Here is an 18,701-nt window from a genome sequence, read left to right as displayed (position 1 = left end):
CAACCGAAACATCTTTTTTTCGTAAAATTGGTCCGACTCCAGACCATTCTATTTGAAAGACCCTGCTATAAACTAGTTAAATATCTAATTTACTTTTAATGAACTGATATCACCAATTTCATATTAATTTTGTATCTGAAATAATGAATGTGTAAAACAAGATTGCATTTGAGAAAAATGATTTTCCACCGCATTGATACAACACTAAATAGTAGTGTAGGAACAGCGTTTTTGTTTCTATACAATTCAAGATTGTCATAATGCATAGATCCCTGACATATCTAATATATCAATGCACTTGACTCTAGTGAATTTGGTGGTGACGGTCATATTTCAGACAGCCTAAATTTCATGACTACATCAAAAGACAACACAGTAAGACACTTTGTCAAAATCTAGGTCAGCTGATATCAAAGTTCACTTTACATCTTAATCTGCGCACATGGATCAAATTTCATAGATATACATCAAAGGACAAGTAGATCACATTATCAAAATCTAGGTCACCTGATATCAAAGTTCAATTTTACAACTAAAACTGTCAAAATTTCATTGCTGTACATCAAAGGACAAGGAAGTAGGTCACTGTCCCCTTGGGCAAGGCAAAATTTTGACCCAATGGTTTTATTTAAAACAATCTTGATACATGTCCACCAAACAACATTTTAAGTCAAATATCTAAGCTGTAGCTTTCTCACATTCAGAATTTGTTTTATTTTCCGTTTTTACTATGTGTACATTATGAGAATCACTGCCCGCGGGCAGGGCCAATTTTGACACTAGGTGAAAAATTTGAACAACTTTGGTAGAGGACCTATAGATGACATTATATAGCAAGCATCAAAGCCTTATGCCTGATACCTTCAGACAAACATATTTTTTTTTACTATATTTACATAATGAAAATCTATGAACCCTGGGGCGGATTCAATTTTGATCCCAGGGCTATAATTTGAACAATCTTGGTTGAGGTTCACTTCACAATGTTTCATTTTAAGTATTTTAACTGTAGCCTTTGTAAATTTAGAGAAGATGATATTTTATGTTTTTACTATATACATATAAGGAAAACCTATGGCCCTCGGGGCGGGGCTAATTTTGACACTAGAGGCAAAATTTGAACAACTTTGGTAGAAACTTGCACTTTCCAGTACCGTCCATGAACAGGCTCAATCAAACCGAGCCTGCAACATTTTCAATTTTGCCGTGTTGGGCTTTCTTTAGGGATTCTGTATTTATCTATTTGGTAGAGTATCTATATCATTTAACACAATATTAAAGCTCTAATCCTTGTACTTTCAGACAGTAAGAATTTTTTATTTTTTACTATATGAATATATTGAAAATCAATGACCACCTCTAGCATTTGTCAATTGCTAAAATAATTTTTTAAAAGTTTTTACTATATAGATATAAAGAAAAACAATGACCCCCGGGGCGGGCCGATTTTGACCTTACGGCTATAATTTGAACAATCTGGATAGAGGTCTACAACGCAAAGCCTTATGCAAAATATCTAAGCTCTAGGCCTTTTTGGTCTTTTCAAGAAGGCATTTAAAGTTTTTACTATATGTACATATAGTGAAAATCAATGACCCCCGGGGCTGGGCCGATTTTGACCCCAGGGCTATAATTTGAACAATCTTGATAGAGGTCTACCAGACAATGCATTATGCAAAAAGCTAAGCTCTATGCCTTTTGGGTCTTAACAAGACCATTTTTTAATTTAATCTTATAATTCCTTAAGGTTGCCATGGCAACCAGATTTCTGCATGGAATGAAATTCTTAGAACTAGTTTGGAAGCCCTTTACCCAAGGATCAATCCTGCCAAGTTTGGTTGAAATCGCACATGCTGCGGTGGCATAAAAATACTGATTTTTATTCCTAAGGGAAACCATTACATTTCCAAAAGAAATGAATAAATGGCACCTGTGGCATGGCCAATTTTGACCACAGAGCTTTTATTTAAGCAAACTTGGTAGATGTTTCATAAAATCTTAGCTCTGGCTCTTTGTTTCAACTTATTATAATATTCATACAAGACAAAACCAATGACCCGTTGGGCTGGGCCAATTTTTGCACCCCTGGATTTTTTTAAAAAAACCTGGTCGACACTTACTGGAAGATGTTCCACGTCAAATATTAAAGGTCTTGCTCTTTTTGGGGTTTTAAAATATATATAAAGAAAGTCAAACACCCCTTGGGATGGAGCCAATTTTGACTCCAGGAATTTCATTTAAACAATCTAAGTAGCAGAAGATGTCCATGCGATATATTTAACCTCTATCTTTTTTTCTTTCTGCAAAAAAAAATTCTTTGAACAATTTTCAAAGGTGACCGGGGACATTCCTCTGAAGTTTAGATGAAATCGGCTAAGCAGTTTCTAGGGAGATGTCTTTTAAATCAAAAGTTTACGGACGGAAGGACGGTTGCCAGACGAATTGCGATCACAAAAGCATACATTGTTATTTGTGACAGGTGAGCTAAAGTCAATGACTTCAGATGTCTCTCTCGTATCACTAAAGTAGACTTGTATCATCCTTATAATGAACAGGAATTGTAATGCCATTTATAAGTATTTTATCAGATAAACACTTTTATTAAATTTATATTAATTTGAATTTAAGAGCATTGAAAGTAACAGACACATATTTCAAAATGATGACTTCCATTGAATTATTATGATTATTATTATCATTATTGTTAGTGCACATTATGCAGGAGTGTCTATTGTATTAATGAAGCAATAACATCAAAGGTTATGGGACTTCTTTTGAAAATATGCCATAGGGAAAATATTTACATATAAATGCACAGTGCAATTTACCCGAACTCCAGAGCATGCCCATTGATTGGCTATTATTTTCTGGTGTTTACTTATTGTGACGAAAGAGAAAGCGATAACAATAGAAATATCATATTCAAATGCTCGTTCATTTCCTTACTTTTTCTTTTTCTGGGGTTTCTTTTTGTCAAAAGAGACTGTGTTTTTACTTTTTGTCTTTGATTTAAAAGAGAAAGAACATCAACACACTCGGCAATTTGATTTATACTCGGGGCCCATCCCCGTTGTACAAATCAGACTGCGATGCTCTATCTATTAATTAAATACCCTACGCAACAAGTCGCATGCTTATAATGTCGCCATTCCCAAGCGTTTATTAAAACGAATTTCATGATTAGGGTGACGCATTTATTATTTTAATGTAATTGGAGATGTAAATCAAAACGCTAATATAATTATAAGAATGCTAAACGAAAATAACTGTTTTCTTAATTTTATTGGAAATACAATACGTAAGAAAACGTAGCAAGCATATTTATACATTATAATTGAGCCGTGTCATTACAGAACCAACATAATGGGTTTGCGACCAGCATGGATCCAGACCAGCCTGCGCATCTGCGCAGTCTGATCAGGATCCATGCTGTTCACTGTCAGTTTCTCCACTTGTAATAAAGTTGGTAAGCGAACAGCATGGATCCTGATCAGACTGCGCGGAAGCGCAGGCTGGTCTGGATCCATGCTGGTCGCAAATCCATTATGTTGGTTTTGTCATGACGCGGCTCATATATTTTTAATAAATTTTTTTTAGTAATTTAAGAAATGTAATAAGAGAACCAACGTTTATCTGTTTAGATTTCTCTTAATATTTGACATTTCAACTATAAATGTTAATATTTGATTCCATTCCCTCAGTGTAATAAATATTTAAACAAAAATAATGAAGTAATTAAACGGTCATATATCTAAAAACAGAAAGGTTGTAAATATTTTTTGAAATCAATTCAACTTGTCGAGATGAACAACCTGTTTATAGTTCCATTATATTTAAAAGGGTATAAATCAAAGTCTATAAAACTTTTTAAATCTTATTTAGTAACATATGTTCGCTATAACAATGTGGTTAAATACGTATTTGAACCTTTTAGCAATATCCTACTTCTCATAGATTTAAAAACCTATCAGATAAATATTTTAATTGACGTAAAAAAGTTTTATGTTGCTAAAACTATTGTTCCAATTATTAATTTAATTATTAATGTATGCATGAATGTTTTTTAAACTTCAATTCGGCTATTTCTGTTGCTACGAATATTTAAAACTTGTTTTGTTAATGAGTTATTTGTTTTCCTAACAGTGTTTGTCTTGAATAGTTTATTTCGTTAAAGATATCAATTGTATAATTGCTTTATTTTTTTTCTTCTCAGGGATGCATGTACAAATGACGTAAGTTTTCAATAAAAAAAGTTTACCACGGTGTTAATTTATAACTTCCTCTTCGATTGACATGAACTGTGACTGGCAGTACTGCTTTGTACTTGAAATAGAAGAATTGTTATACATGTACATGTATAGAACATATGCACATGAGCAATAATCTTACTTGACATCGGTATAATTCAGACTTCAAAAACTGCTCTCTCTTTCTATTCCTGACCAGCAAAATTTCATCTCTACGATCAGTGCTTTATGGCAGCTTGTCACGAACTAATGTTGTCCAGTTGAAAATCGACTAGTTATTGTTGTTTATTTGTTGTTGGCTTATTTATTTATCTATTCATTTATTTTTTTTATATATTTTTATTAATAATCGGAGAACTTTTTTATGCACATTTTTCCGTTAGAAATGCGAAATTTTTTATCATTTCAAACAATTTAATAACACTTCTCTGGAAGATGAAATTCATTCTATATAGATATGTCAAACCATGAACGTTGCATTTAACTATTTTGAATAACTATTGAACAGAAATAACAAATCATAGTGAAATATTCATCATGCCAATTGATTTAACTCTTTTCTACAAAAGTGATTTTTCCAATAAGCTACATTCTTGAAAACTGAAAAATATCACACTATGCTTATTTGAGGTTCATGCCACCTTGATGTTGTAAGATTAATGTAGCGACATACTAGCTTTTTGGTGTTAGACCTTTCGTATCAGAGAATCTTTTTCAACACTATCGAAATAACTCACTAAAAGTGTTTTAAATCGTATTGGGATTTTGTCATAACATAAAATATCTGTGGTCGTAACTCGATCAATGTCGGTTCGTACCATCGTATTCCGTGATACAAACAAACAATGCACTACCGTTCACAATTGAGAAATCACCTAGTTGTAACTGTAAGATAAAGATGGGAAACCCCAACAGTTGCTGAGTTCCTATGTGCCTTTGCTATGGGTCGTGAACGTGAGTTTGCGCTTTACAGTACCATCCATGAATAGGCTCAATCAAACCGAGCCTGCAACACTATCAATTTTGCCGTTTTATAAATAATTTTTCTATTCCAGTGTATTGATATTAATTAATAAAGAATTGTCCAGTACATTATCTGCTTACAGTTTGTTGTTGCACCGTATAAAAGGTCTGAATTAGTTATTATGATTAAGATGTATGTAAAAATATCTTATGTCGATTTTCTTCATCTTTTGCAACAATAAGTGTTATATCGCTGTCAATACATATGGTGTAAAATAACATAAAACCTCAGATAATTCGTTAATGCAAATAGTATCAGTATTATGTTAGTTGTAAGCTGAATGTTGAATGAACATGCAAATAAAATGTGTCTGACAAGGTCCAGTGGGATTTGAAATAAGAAGATTGTTCAGTTCAGACAGATGACAATTTACAGGAGACAGACGAGAGAACATGTACAAATACTTCGTTGAATGCGGTTTTACACGATTTTACACGAGTTAGATATCAAAATACATGTATGTTCTTTATATATAGTAAAACATAATGAGAGACCCAGTGTAGGATCACATTTTTGCCAGAACATGTATTCGGATATTCGAAACAAGTTATATTTTAAGTTAAAAAAAATAAAAAATAAATGTTGTACAAATAATAAATGATCGTTCAAAGTATAACTCAAACGTCATCAATAGGCAAGATACTCCTCTTTTAACATTTTCTGTATAAAGTTTGCAGTCGTGATGCCCATTTACACAGTCGTAGTTTGCCATCCCGATTCGCCACGGTTTAGACCACTGGGAAAAGGGATCTTTAGGTATTTTATCTTAAAGTAATGAGTGTATTCTCTGTCCCATATATCTTGATGAATGCCTTAAAAATGAATAAATGAGTGAAGTATAAATACGATTCTTGATTCAATGCACTTATGTCGAATAAAAGCTTCCGAATTAATTGACTTGCTGCTCTTTAATCAGCAAATCACACCCTTTAATGCTGCTTGATGACCTTCTGGGGACATTTGCGGATATTTGTCAATTGATCCTGCGTAAGTAGATGTTAATAGCCTTTTGAAAATAACTACATGTAATATGCAAACAAATACGGAACATTCGTGGCAGCTACGTTTTATTTTGCAGTTTCAATACAATTATGAAAATCAAACAATATTTCGGAAGGAAATACAAGCAAATTAGCTAAATAATTAAACTGAGAAACTAAAAAACTTCTTCATCTATGGTATGTCTTCAAACAAACATTTATATAATTTCCGCAAAATTTTTAAAAAATGCGGCCAATAATCTTACACACATTCTTATATAACGTGACTATTCAAATGTTATTAAGAATTTGGTTTTCAAATATTTAGCCACTTTTGATCCAACTTTTCGAATATAACTGTAAACTGTACCATTTGATGCTTATAACTATAACCTTACAACGTATGCTAAAGATATACTTTGATTTTCTTTTGCTGTTTTTTAGTTTGTTGTTAACGGTGCACTTTTATATCAAAGCCAATGGACAAAAGTCTGTCTTTCAGTTACCAGTACCATATGATATGTTTTCTCGTAATTTCAAAGACGATAAAATAGGTAGGGATGACAATAGCTCATAAAAGCGACATAAAAGTGACCGGTTTTAGAACTTTTATTGTTTTTTTATAGGAACATTTCGAATTGTCACGAGGGTAATTTACCGACATGTTTACATAACTTTGTGTTCCTATATATTGCTGTATTTAGTTTTTTCTTTACATTTAATGTGGTTTTAATTGTCTATTATATAAGAATTTTTACAGTGGCAAAATGCTCAGTTTTTCACTGTCAAATTAAGCTTATTAAATAATAATAATCATCATAATTATAATGATCACAGACAAAAAATCAATAATGACTTACACTGAGGTTTAAACACAATTTAAAAATGTTAAAAAATAAAGGACTGCCCTGCTCTTTGTAACTTATGAATATTCAGAAGAATGTTTATGGTCAATGGGGAATTATCAATTATTCAGGGGATATATCTTATACAAATTATAACAAATACGACAAAATGTCCATTTGAAGTTAATGTATTCAGTCACATTTTACATTTGGCTGGGCTTAATTTAGCTTTACCTGATATACATTTACCAAATTGGTGACTCATTTTCTTTCAACATCAACTGCAACATGTAACAATGTTCAGAAAGAATTATACACTGTAATTTCTATTTTTTCTGTACTCGCTGATCTATGATATGGCGTCTGTTATGAAGAATCCAGGTGACACTGCATGCAATATTTCTGACACGAACAAGGCACCTGAGTAGAACCAACGGCGAACATCATTAAAAAAAATTCCAAGGACTCAAACCAACAGCAGTGAAGAGGTAAACGACCCAAACCACTCGGTCACGGACACCCTGTATTTTCATGAAATTAAATTGATGTTATAATATACTTGTTAATCATGATCACCTAAATCGAAAACAGAAAAAAATTATTGCTTTTTCCATTACTTTTGAACAAGCTTCTTATATAAACTGCTTGCCATCACGATTTTGTTAAAACGAATTTATACTATCGTGATTTTGGCGACTTACAAGTGATAAAAAAATGTTATAAACATAAGATTAACTTCCCTAGTTTAAGCTGTTTTAATTTGTATATTTGTAATTAAATTCCAAGTGCTTTGTGATACGTGAGATAAATGGATGAAGTGTTCGGTTCAATGTTGTTTTTTCTGTATCTTTTCATTGACTTTGAGCTTACAAACTTCAGGCTTGATTTACTTGATAAGTTATGTTGATATATTTAAGCTCTTGGTCCAAAGGTGCCCAAGGCCTAGGGTTTATTACTGAGAAATATAAGAATTTTCAGCGGTTCGTTTTCTAAACAGTATAGCTTCCTCTATGAGACGAAACATCCTATAGCAAAGAAATTGTGTTTGCCTAGGACATTTTTTAATCTGGGCAATAAGGTTAAAGATAACTCTACTTTTAGAAAGAAAAATATACGTCCTCCATATTAAAGGTTCATTTTGATTTCTTGTTTTCTATAATTTGTTATCTTCTGAAGGATATGTTCTTTTTTATAGGTCAATGATAAATTATGAAGTAGTGTCATTATATGATTAATATCATACATTTATTTTTTTAAACATAGGCAACTATACACTTCATCAGATCTAACTTTTGCATAATTAATTTACATTAACTTTAACTTTAAGCCACAGATTCAAGGACATGTCACGCAATTACTATGTTGTTGCTTTGTGCTCGAGCAAGGATTCACATTTGATTTTTTAATTCATTTGAATTTTATTTATTTATCTAATTTATTTATTTATTATTTTATTTATTTATATTTCTATTTGTCATTCTATTTATTTGCCTATTTATTCATTAATATTTTATATATCTATATAGCAATATATAGAGGTTATATAAGTTTTTTTCTATAAATACAGGATTTATTTCATGAGTGGTATGAAAATATATATTTCAAAAATGGCACTATAGAAAAAAAATTGAATTTTCCATTTCTTAATTTCTATTTTCTCAATATTTCATTCATTAATTACTTATTTATCTATTAGTTATCATTTGTTGACATTGATTGATAATGACGAGGATAAAAGAACGCATTGCCTCCTCAAAAGTTCTTCTAAATTTTATCTTTTTACTTTGTACGAGAAAAAAATAATAATCTGACAGCAAATAAAAAAATATTTTATTTATATACTCAGCAGCAGAACAAATGTGCATTTGGTTTTAGAGAAAAAAAACTATAAACTTATTTAAGCAAGACATTAGCATATGTGTTATCAAAATTAGTAAACATGCAAAATTGATGGTTTACATTTAACTGAATTTTGAATGTCATTTCAGCATTTTCTTTCACAAGTAAATAGCGGGAAAGTTGACCAATTTTAGACACTTGTGACTCTTGTAAATGAGATACTGTTTTTGGATCTTGGAATATTCGAATGGAATACCACGTACGCTAGCCGACACTAAAGAATATTACGTCAAACTAATACAATTTCAACGTTATCCGTGTACGGATTAAATGTCACGTGATAAGAAAAAACACATTAAAACACAACTCTGCAGTTTTTACTTTTAGACGTAAACACAATTCTGAAGTATAATTTTTATTTATTTATCTATTTTTATTTATTTATTTATTTAATTCTATATGATAAAAAAAACAAATGTGCAGACAATATATTTCTGAAAATTTTGAATTACAAAATTGTCAATACCTTGCTCACGTAAGTAAACAAAACTACCTAGTAACCAAGTGCACAGTTTTTTCTAGCAGCTGACATTTCTCTACCTAACTTAATTAATTCGACGTCATTATATAAATATCGTACATCATCGTGATGAAAAATGAAACGATTAAGTGGCAACAAGATCCATGTGTTTTGTTTATAAATAAATATAATACAGATTAAACTTGTGAAAATGAAGATCGTAACCTCGTTAGATCAAATGTTACTATATTTTAGTATTTTATAACCATCTTACAATCAATTGAATACGTTTGAAAGGTCGCACGTTTTGATAAGATAGGTCAGGTTAGCGTATTGAATATAAGTTTTTCTGTTCCTTGTTGGTCACGAAATCGTGAATACGAAAATAATAGTCGAAGTAAAAGGAAAAAAAGAAAAGATTAAATTCAGGAGTGTTATAAGGCAAAACAAGTACTGCGATTATTGAGATACGTTCAACACGTATTGTAAGATGTATTGCACCTCATTGATTATAGTAAAACATAATATAAACTAATGCTATAGTTGCATGTGAGAAATTAATAAAGCTCGACCGACTTTGTATACCTTAAATATTCAAAATATGAAATAATAATTTTAAGAATTTTAAATTTAGTCTTAACTATAATAATTTAAAGAATAAAACGATTGTAGAATAATTGGCTTAGTGCTACATATTTTATATGCTGAAATAAAAAAAATAATAATGAAGTCGGCGTAACGCAAATGTATAACGATTTTTTTAATAAAACTTGTAAAATCAAAAAACGTAAATCAAACCGACACAAGCATATATAAATCGCCTGTAATCAATCTTTCATTCAGGTATTTGTTCCTTCTGTAGATCATGAATAAGTAAATAAGTGACAGAGAACGGTGGAATAAACAGTGAGCGGTTTTTTTAAGTGACATTATGCCAATCCAGGGTATATAGTGAGTGAACAGTTGAATATCAAAATAAGTTTTCATTTTGCAGTAATCGTTTTTAATTCAATTGTTTACTTCCCATAAACAATAAATAATTCTCAGATCCAGATAAAATGTCTGTAAATATCTACTAGAATTTACCTCTAACGCTCAGTTTATAAAAAGAGAGGGGCAGTCTTTTTATATTTTAGGCAGTGTTAAAATTTTATCCAGAACGTTTTCCAATATCAACTGTTGGTCAAACACCATTTTAACAGTCAATCTTTTGTAATATAAAGTAAATTCAGCTCAAATTGACTATGAAAAAATGAGCGTAATGTCACTTTAATAGACAACACAAAGTGGTATATTAGGATGAGTATTCGGTTTTATTTGCGACGGCTGTTATGTAATATATTATATGCATTTTGGCTTCTGTAGGAGCAATATCGTATACCAACGGTTGATTAACATATAGCAAACCATGTAATCTACCGTAGGTAAAATGAACCAAACTGCGTCGGTATTCAGCAACAGGTGCGTAAAATATCGGCAAATGAAATCGTGATAAGCAAAATTTTTATTCTTCGACAGCAAAGGTAATCAAGTATCAGAAACAAAATAGTAGCACCCATGGTGTATTTCTATTTCACGTGCCTATACTATTAAAAGTAAAACAATCCCCAAACTTAATTTGTGATATTATTCCACAAGCTGAGACCACAATTGTTGTATTCTTTCTAGAATTAACGTTTCACCAAATGTCGTATAGAATGAGCGTTTTGATTGGTTTTAATCGCCTCATGAAATCGTTGGGCAACCAATGAAAAAAATGTCTTTGAAACACTTCCATGGCTGATTTATGTTAATGTTGCGGCCGTGTGTATCCGACGATTCAGGAGCAAGAGATCTATCTAAAACTAAATTGCTAACAATATCGTAAAATCAAAAACAAAATACTGTTTATGTTATTTAAGTTCAATCATGTATGCTTAAAATTATATAACTGAAACTAAAAAGTCATTGTATACGTGTCGTCACATACAACGTTAGTGGATAAATTGGTTGTAACAAATCCAGACTTGTTTATATTAATTTATTATTCTTTGCCTAAGCATAAAAATTAGAGAAAAGAAAATAATAACATTGCAGTAGTTGATCTGTTTATGGGCCGTGTCCATGGTGAACTTTTAGACACGCACATTGTTTATCTATGCAATGGAAATCTTCATCATGTTTACAGTGAATCTGGCCAACGCAATCAGGCTTGTCTGTGCAATCTGTAAAATGACATATATTCAACACAATTAAATATTCTGTATGTTGTAACTCAGGATGTAACACACAGTTAAGAGACATGTTATATATTCATATAATCATTCTTCTAAAACAAAATGTGTATACAGCAAATGTTTATATAGATCAACACACTCATTTTCTATTGGCTTAGACTTCATCAAAATAAATTTCTAATGAAAAGTTAAATGCGGTAACATCTTTACAAATTATGTTTTTTTTTTAAACTAACAATATTGATAAATCTTTATTTAAGCATAAGATGTATGTAATAAAACTATAAACAATTTGCGTTACAGGGTCTTTAAAAACTTTAACCGGAATTTTTATATGCATATATATAATTATAAATAAAGAAGAAATATTGATTAATATAATTAATGTTTCAGAATTAAACCTAAACTTATGATCAAATACATAACAATTACATCTGAAAATGTTAATTTTGAAGTATTGAATGATTCAACAAAATAAGTAATTAATAAATCCTTGTAAAAATGATTTTTAGGGGGAAATTGCAGGGGAAGAGTGTGAATGGAAATATTTTTAAAAAAGTACATCTGTGTACGGATTTCAAAAACTTTATCATAATGTATGGGAGTATTTAAGGGTTCTGCACCGTCTAATTTCGACAGGTATCTCTAATATTACCTAATAACATATGTTGATAAATTTGATAATTGAATTGTTGCTGCTTTTCAAGTATCACATTTCAAAGAAGAAATGCATTTTACATCGGTCACAGAATTTGACAAGTTTCAAATTAAAAAAAAAATGTAAATTTGAATAACAATAATGATAAGATTGTTGTCGATAATAGCCCAACTAGTAATGAAACCTGTTTTTATTTTAGAAGATGTCTTTTTAAACATCTTTTTTCCACGAAATTGGTACAAATATTTATGCACAGGGATGCCCTGAAATTTAAACATATGGTTTTGTTTGTCTTTTTTATTTAAGAAAACATTACTCACTTGCTGCACCAGATCCAGATCCACCTGCCGCTACGCAAGTACAAACATCATGTTCACATCCGACCACCTGGTTGGGATCGGAACAAGTCAAACCGCTGCACGAGCTCAAGTCACCAGGATGACATTTTGACAGTACAATGGCTAAAATTTGAAATATTTGGATCTAAGCAGAATTGTATATAGATAATATCAAAAGAGTATAGATCCAATACTGGTTGAATAAAAGTATATTATCAAACCATTTGACATGCATAATATTACTCTATGAATAAAGTAATGAAGCTTCACGAATATCACATACACGAAATGAAGGGTGTTTAAAGTGAAGATGTGGCTTTCTTTATTGACGCGCCTACAGTGTAACGATAACGTTTAGAGAGTCTTTAGACCATGTTTGTATTATGCAAAAGACGTTTCGACAAAATAATATCCTATGTACGGCTGTGCAATACTGATTTTACGTAGTCGCAAAAGCGGCACGGTATGTATTGCATGCTCTCTAAATTAAGGTCTGCTAGAAGCAAGGAATGTTTGTATCAATTATTAATTTAATTTTAATTTGTACCAAAATATAAAAAAACATAATTGAAAAAGAGAAAAGATATAAATAAATAAAAGAAAATATAAAAAAAGAAATAAAAAAAACACACAAAAAAACACCGTATCAAACGGTTACAACATTATGTCACCGAATCGTTCTTAAAGATACCTTATGGGGTTAAGGACTTTATAGAATGAAGCAGATTTGTACTGATTTTATCAATGCTGTCTTGTTTCTAACTGTTATGAACAATAAATATTAGAAATTGAGGTTTATACGCTTTGTCTTTTTTAATTATAATAAATTATGTTATTGATTTTTTTCTTGATTTAAATAACCTTTTAACACAATGAAAATAATAATAATAAATAATTAGTACACACCTTTTTTATGAAGTACCATTAACGACAAAATATAATGAACAAAAAAAAGAAATAATTACCAACTACTGCCGACAGTACAAATCCACAGACGAGATATACTTTCATGACTTATTGCAACGGTCTGGCACACAGAGTAAGTGACGAAAAAAATGAAGACATGCACAATATGAACCACACATTATGATCTCGAAGAGATAAGGTATATTTGACGGCTGTCGGCATTTGTTTGTCCTGCAGACGATTATGCTATAGTAATTGACATCGTTTTGTAGATAAGTGACAGATTTAATAAAAGCACTTAATGTACTGATCTAACAATTGTTATTGAAAGTTCGTACGGGACTTATTCTTTAGGGTCGCAAGGTTGCCGCGACGTGACAGACTGATTTTTCAACATGTACATTATTTCTGCGGTTGCTTGACGGATTTGTGACGTCTCAAGACTGTCGTAAACAACCGTATGGCAGACTCACGCATGCTAGACGTCCTTATTCCAGAGCGTTTTGTGTTTGTCTTGCGAGGACCGAGGATTCGCCTCGCGAGCATCTTGCGGCTACCGCTCCACCGTAATTAATTGATTTCAAATGAAATAATCTGTCTAGGTAGACATCGAAACTGCCTGTGTCCTCTCTACAGCACAGATTTCTCTAAAAATCTTACGAATAGAATTCCTTTCGGCTAATGTGATAAAAGTTTAAGTGACGTATCAAAATTTAATCTTACTGCCGTTTACAGTGACGGTTGGTTAAACTTTGTTAAAGTCACTACACCGATGCAGCACAAACCGCTTTATCAAACATTTACTAATTGAATTGGAAATGTTATCAAAAGCAATTGAATCTGGACAGAGTTTAAAACCGCATGTTCGGTGTTGTCGGGATATAAAATCTGCAACACATTTCTCTCACGTAGCACACGCTTAAGCACCATTCAAACGCAACACTTACAGTATTCCAAGAACTCGTCAAAAGAAAATATAGTCATCAGTGCATTGCAGTCTATCAATTTTCAATGTGGTATTTCGATAACATATTTTTAAATAAAAAGTATAAACTTCGATAATAAAAATGGTTGTCACAAGCTAATGTGCGTACTTGTGACTGACAACTTTTTATCATTAAAATTTCATTTTAAAACAAGGCGTGACTGCTACGCAAACACATTTTCTTTCACAGACATGCTTTTTACCGCCAAATAGTTGCGTTTGACTTGATAAAAAAACTGGAGCTTTATCAATTGATGTCGCTATTTCTAACTCTAATGTTTCCGAGATAATAGAACTTTCGATTTTCTGATATGTGATGTAGCCATCGTACTTTTTATTGTCACAATCGTGCTGTAGCGTTTCACAGTCGTACTATCGTACTCGTATTGTCACCATCGTACTGTCATGCAGTCACTATCGTATTGTTGCGCGTCACCAACGTACTGTCGTCTTCCTGTCTGCATGCGCAAACATTAAACTCTTTTTGTTATCAGTACAATCTTGTATGAGAGACCATTGAACAGTTATGATAGTTCAACGTTTGCCACCATGTTAATATTGCATTATGAACATGCACAACATGAAGGTTTCAGTACGATGATGACCATTGAACGATTATATGAATAAAATGTTTCTGTCGCTATCACTTTCTCTGTCGTCACAATAAGTAAACCGCAAAAAATGAGCCAATCAATAGGTATGCTCTTGAGTGCAGAAACTAATACTTGCACTGTATATGTACATGTATTGGATTTAACTCGGACACATTTTCAACAGAAAGGTCAGAAAGCTATGATACAATTTACCTTTAAACACCTAAAAGGTGCATGTGCCAATATTTACAAGCATAATATTATCATGCTGATGTGAACTTGAAATGAATACATTTTGTTTTTCTAATCCACGCCGTACATCATTATTACGTGATAATTCACAGATTGCTTGCTTCATTGGTTAAAACCATATCATTTGCAAGCCTTTGTTCTGTGAACAAGTTACTCATTGCTAAGTTCTGATTGGTTGGGAAGTGTTTCATTAAGCTTAAATCTTCGGACAAATTGAATTTGAAAAAACTTGTTTTACGTTTAAGAATTTTCCCAAATTAAATTGTTATTCAAGCACATGACCGGTATGACCTCAAGAACACAGGTAATAAAACAAAGTATTCACTTTTATTTCATGCAAAATACTATCTTATTATATATCAATTGAAATATCCTAATGCAATATTAAATGATGGTTAACCATGGTGTGGCATCTTTAAGCACGCACACATTCTGTCAAGACAGTGTGCTTCTTCGTCATGTTTACAGTGAAGCTCATGCTCTCTTCCTAGACAGTCACCTATATCCATACAATCTAGAACAAAAAGATATAGAATAAAATTTTAATTATTTGTACATTAATAATACTGCACGTTTGTATCGTCGCTTTACATTGGCTTTTCGTGATATTTCTAGTTTTATATACACTGTTGCTGTCAATATAAGAAGAAATCTCACTTTTACTCTAAAACAAGATGCTTGCTATATTATAAAAATCTGTAAACAAAGTGATTCCTCGTAAGTATAAATCACAACAAAATTACAAGAGAATTGCCGACTCGGTTTGATTGAGTCACTACATGATGGATAATGATTACGTGCAAAATCCCTCACGCCCCCTTGCACAGCCTTGAGCGGTTCTCAATTTTCAAAACTTAATAATGCTGGCATCAATGAACCCGAAGGACAATAAAAATTTAACAACACTGAACTGCAAATGTTAATATAGGGCCATATATTACCTGTCAAAAATCTTTATAAGTAATAATATAAAACCGGTCTTAATAATATTTTTTTCGACATTTATTTTTATTTCATTATTATGTACTATTTTTCTTTATTCTTGTCAGATTTATGCTTGCTTCGCATGGGGAACGGTGCAAGTTTTGTTTAATTGCAGAAGGAATCCAACAAGGTTACATAGGTTTGCTTGGCAAGTCTGCATGGCCAACATTTAACCAAATTAAAAATTACATACCGTTTCCGTTGCCGCCACTTGTGTCCATAACACATGTGCATACTTCGTGCTCGCAGCCAACCACCATGCTATCATCTGTACAATTAAGACCACCACACATGCTCACGTCACCATGCTTGCAACTTGTCGAATAGACAGCAGCTGAAACAAAGGCATAAAATATTACTGAATGTATTTAAAATGTATGGCAAAAACCACATTATTTTGCTTATCAAAGCATTTTAAAAAATTTGTTTGTTTTTTTTTCAGTTAAATAAAATCCTTTTCACTAATGAACTAAGTGATATAGCTTTTTGATGAATTCACATTTGCCGATTTAATTGAAATGTCATAACATCATTAAATGATTTTTGGTCCTGTTTATTTTAATTTCTTCATGTAAACTTGAAATACTTTAAATCAATAAAACTGAGCATCCAACCGGAGTCAGATTTGCGCTTTTAAAAGCAGTCGAAATTAACAAAAGGCATATAATTAAAAACAAATTGTTTTTTGTGCATGTGAAATCGCAATTGTGTCACTTTTTTATCGAGCTATATTTATAAAAGATTCACTAAAGACAGAGTATATTCAAGTTTTTTTTTCTTCTATAAAACAGAATATATTTTCAAAGGTTGATATGAAAATAAAATAAAAAATTTAGTAGTCACGTGTGCAATATGAGAATTTTCAAATCAGAAAATGAAAACAAATTTCAGCAATGTTTCCAAATTTTTATTGATAAGTATATAATAAAAAGGCAATTTGTCTTTGTATTTTTCGTTAAATAGTGAATTCATGTTTGATAAATGTTCTACATGCAAGAAAATAAATTGCAAGTTCTCAGTTTAATTCATATTATTGCTGTGTTTAGGTGACATAAATTTGTGATGATCAGTTTTTGTTCTGCTTCAAAATGATAGATATGGCTAACAAACGAAAATGCATCTTGAATGTTACATTTACACTTACTTACAATATATAAAATATTAAACTACGTACTACATCGTAGCTAAATGTAGAAATTTTAACATATTTGGCGGTTTCGGCAACATGCAGTTACCACGGAAATTAAGAAATCACAATGAAAGATAGGTACAATTTTATAAAGCTACATGTATATTATTATATGTTATATCCATTATACATTAGCCATAACGCATACTTTGTTAAAAATATATTAATATGGTTATTTACTCAATGTTTAAAACTTCCAACAATGTTAACTTCAAATAAGCACAAACTGTTGCTGATGTTTTAAATGCATACCAATTGCTGCGGCTAGAACTATTCCGAGATAGAAATTCATGACCCTTTGTCGACGATGGTGTGAACACAAATATGCCGCTGTCATAAATATGAGCTCTTAATGTTCGAATTTAATCGAACATAACATTGAAGATAGGGCGAAAGGTTATATAAATGATGACATAACTATTTTTAGTATATTAACCAACACTAAAATCGTTCTTTAAACTCTTAAACTTACAAATACGTAGGAAATTAATCGATATTTGACTTCATACATGTCAACGCCAATACAGTACATGCAGATCATTAATGAGTTACATTAAAAAAGAAGTTTTTTATGAGTTATATTCAAAAGCAGGACGTTTAATAACAACACTGCCAAATTAAGCTTCGTACGTTCGGAAGAGCCAACACATTTAATAAATAAGGCTTCTATATAAGATTTTAAGAATAATAAAAGGATTAAGGATTCAAGTAATAATTGTATTTGTTTTGTGCAATTTATGACTGATTTATCAGAGGTTACTACCATATTTCTTCAGCGTGACTAACGCCCTAAGGACTACTTTTACATATGTTTACCTCATTTTGGTAGTTAAAATTACTTTTTTGTTAACTTCACAATATCTTACATTCAAATACTTTACCTTTTTAATGGCAGTATTATACTTTTTTAATGAAAATTAGAATGAATCTAAAGGTATGCAGCTATAATATGTGCATTTTCTTTTATGTGTTGCATGTAGTCCTCTATTGACTTTAAATCAGGTATACTAATTGAAACGTGTAAGATTCGTCATGTCTTACTAAAGCATGCTGCTTTAATATGACACTTCATGCTTGAATAAATGTTTCCTCACACGTTTGTATTGGACAAACGTTGCTACCTAC

General features: G+C 31.4%; 2 protein-coding genes across 2 annotated transcripts; both read right to left on the bottom strand.

Annotated features, from left to right (window-relative positions):
- Positions 1 to 11,460: 11,460 nt before the first annotated feature.
- Positions 11,461 to 13,791, bottom strand: LOC132756146 (uncharacterized). The gene is made up of 3 exons (XM_060747141.1): positions 13,633 to 13,791; positions 12,650 to 12,790; positions 11,461 to 11,659 (listed from the first exon to the last, which is right to left on the bottom strand). The coding sequence occupies exons 1-3, from the start codon at positions 13,676 to 13,678 to the stop codon at positions 11,544 to 11,546; spliced, it is 303 nt and encodes a 100-aa protein (XP_060603124.1). The 5' UTR covers positions 13,679 to 13,791; the 3' UTR covers positions 11,461 to 11,543.
- Positions 13,792 to 15,718: 1,927 nt separating this feature from the next.
- Positions 15,719 to 17,935, bottom strand: LOC132756144 (uncharacterized). The gene is made up of 3 exons (XM_060747140.1): positions 17,829 to 17,935; positions 16,581 to 16,721; positions 15,719 to 15,917 (listed from the first exon to the last, which is right to left on the bottom strand). The coding sequence occupies exons 1-3, from the start codon at positions 17,911 to 17,913 to the stop codon at positions 15,799 to 15,801; spliced, it is 345 nt and encodes a 114-aa protein (XP_060603123.1). The 5' UTR covers positions 17,914 to 17,935; the 3' UTR covers positions 15,719 to 15,798.
- Positions 17,936 to 18,701: the final 766 nt, after the last annotated feature.

This window comes from Ruditapes philippinarum, unplaced genomic scaffold, assembly GCF_026571515.1.
Source record: "Ruditapes philippinarum isolate M1 unplaced genomic scaffold, ASM2657151v2 ctg2841_1_1_1_1, whole genome shotgun sequence".
In the NCBI taxonomy this organism is placed as follows: Eukaryota; Metazoa; Mollusca; class Bivalvia; order Venerida; family Veneridae; genus Ruditapes; species Ruditapes philippinarum.
This window is presented reverse-complemented; position numbering and strand designations above follow the sequence as displayed.

Bases quoted from the DNA above. Each gene is read 5' to 3' on its own strand.
- LOC132756146 (XM_060747141.1), bottom strand. From the start codon at position 13,678: ATGAAAGTATATCTCGTCTGTGGATTTGTACTGTCGGCAGTAGTTG. The intron at 12,791-13,632 runs GTAATTATTTCT...TTCAAATTTTAG, and splicing joins TGTACTGTCGGCAGTAGTTG to CCATTGTACTGTCAAAATGT. The intron at 11,660-12,649 runs GTGAGTAATGTT...GTCATTTTACAG, and splicing joins ATCTGGATCTGGTGCAGCAA to ATTGCACAGACAAGCCTGAT.
- LOC132756144 (XM_060747140.1), bottom strand. From the start codon at position 17,913: ATGACAGCGGCATATTTGTGTTCACACCATCGTCGACAAAGGGTCATG. The intron at 16,722-17,828 runs GTATGCATTTAA...CCTTTGTTTCAG, and splicing joins AGTTCTAGCCGCAGCAATTG to CTGCTGTCTATTCGACAAGT. The intron at 15,918-16,580 runs GTATGTAATTTT...TTTTTGTTCTAG, and splicing joins AAGTGGCGGCAACGGAAACG to ATTGTATGGATATAGGTGAC.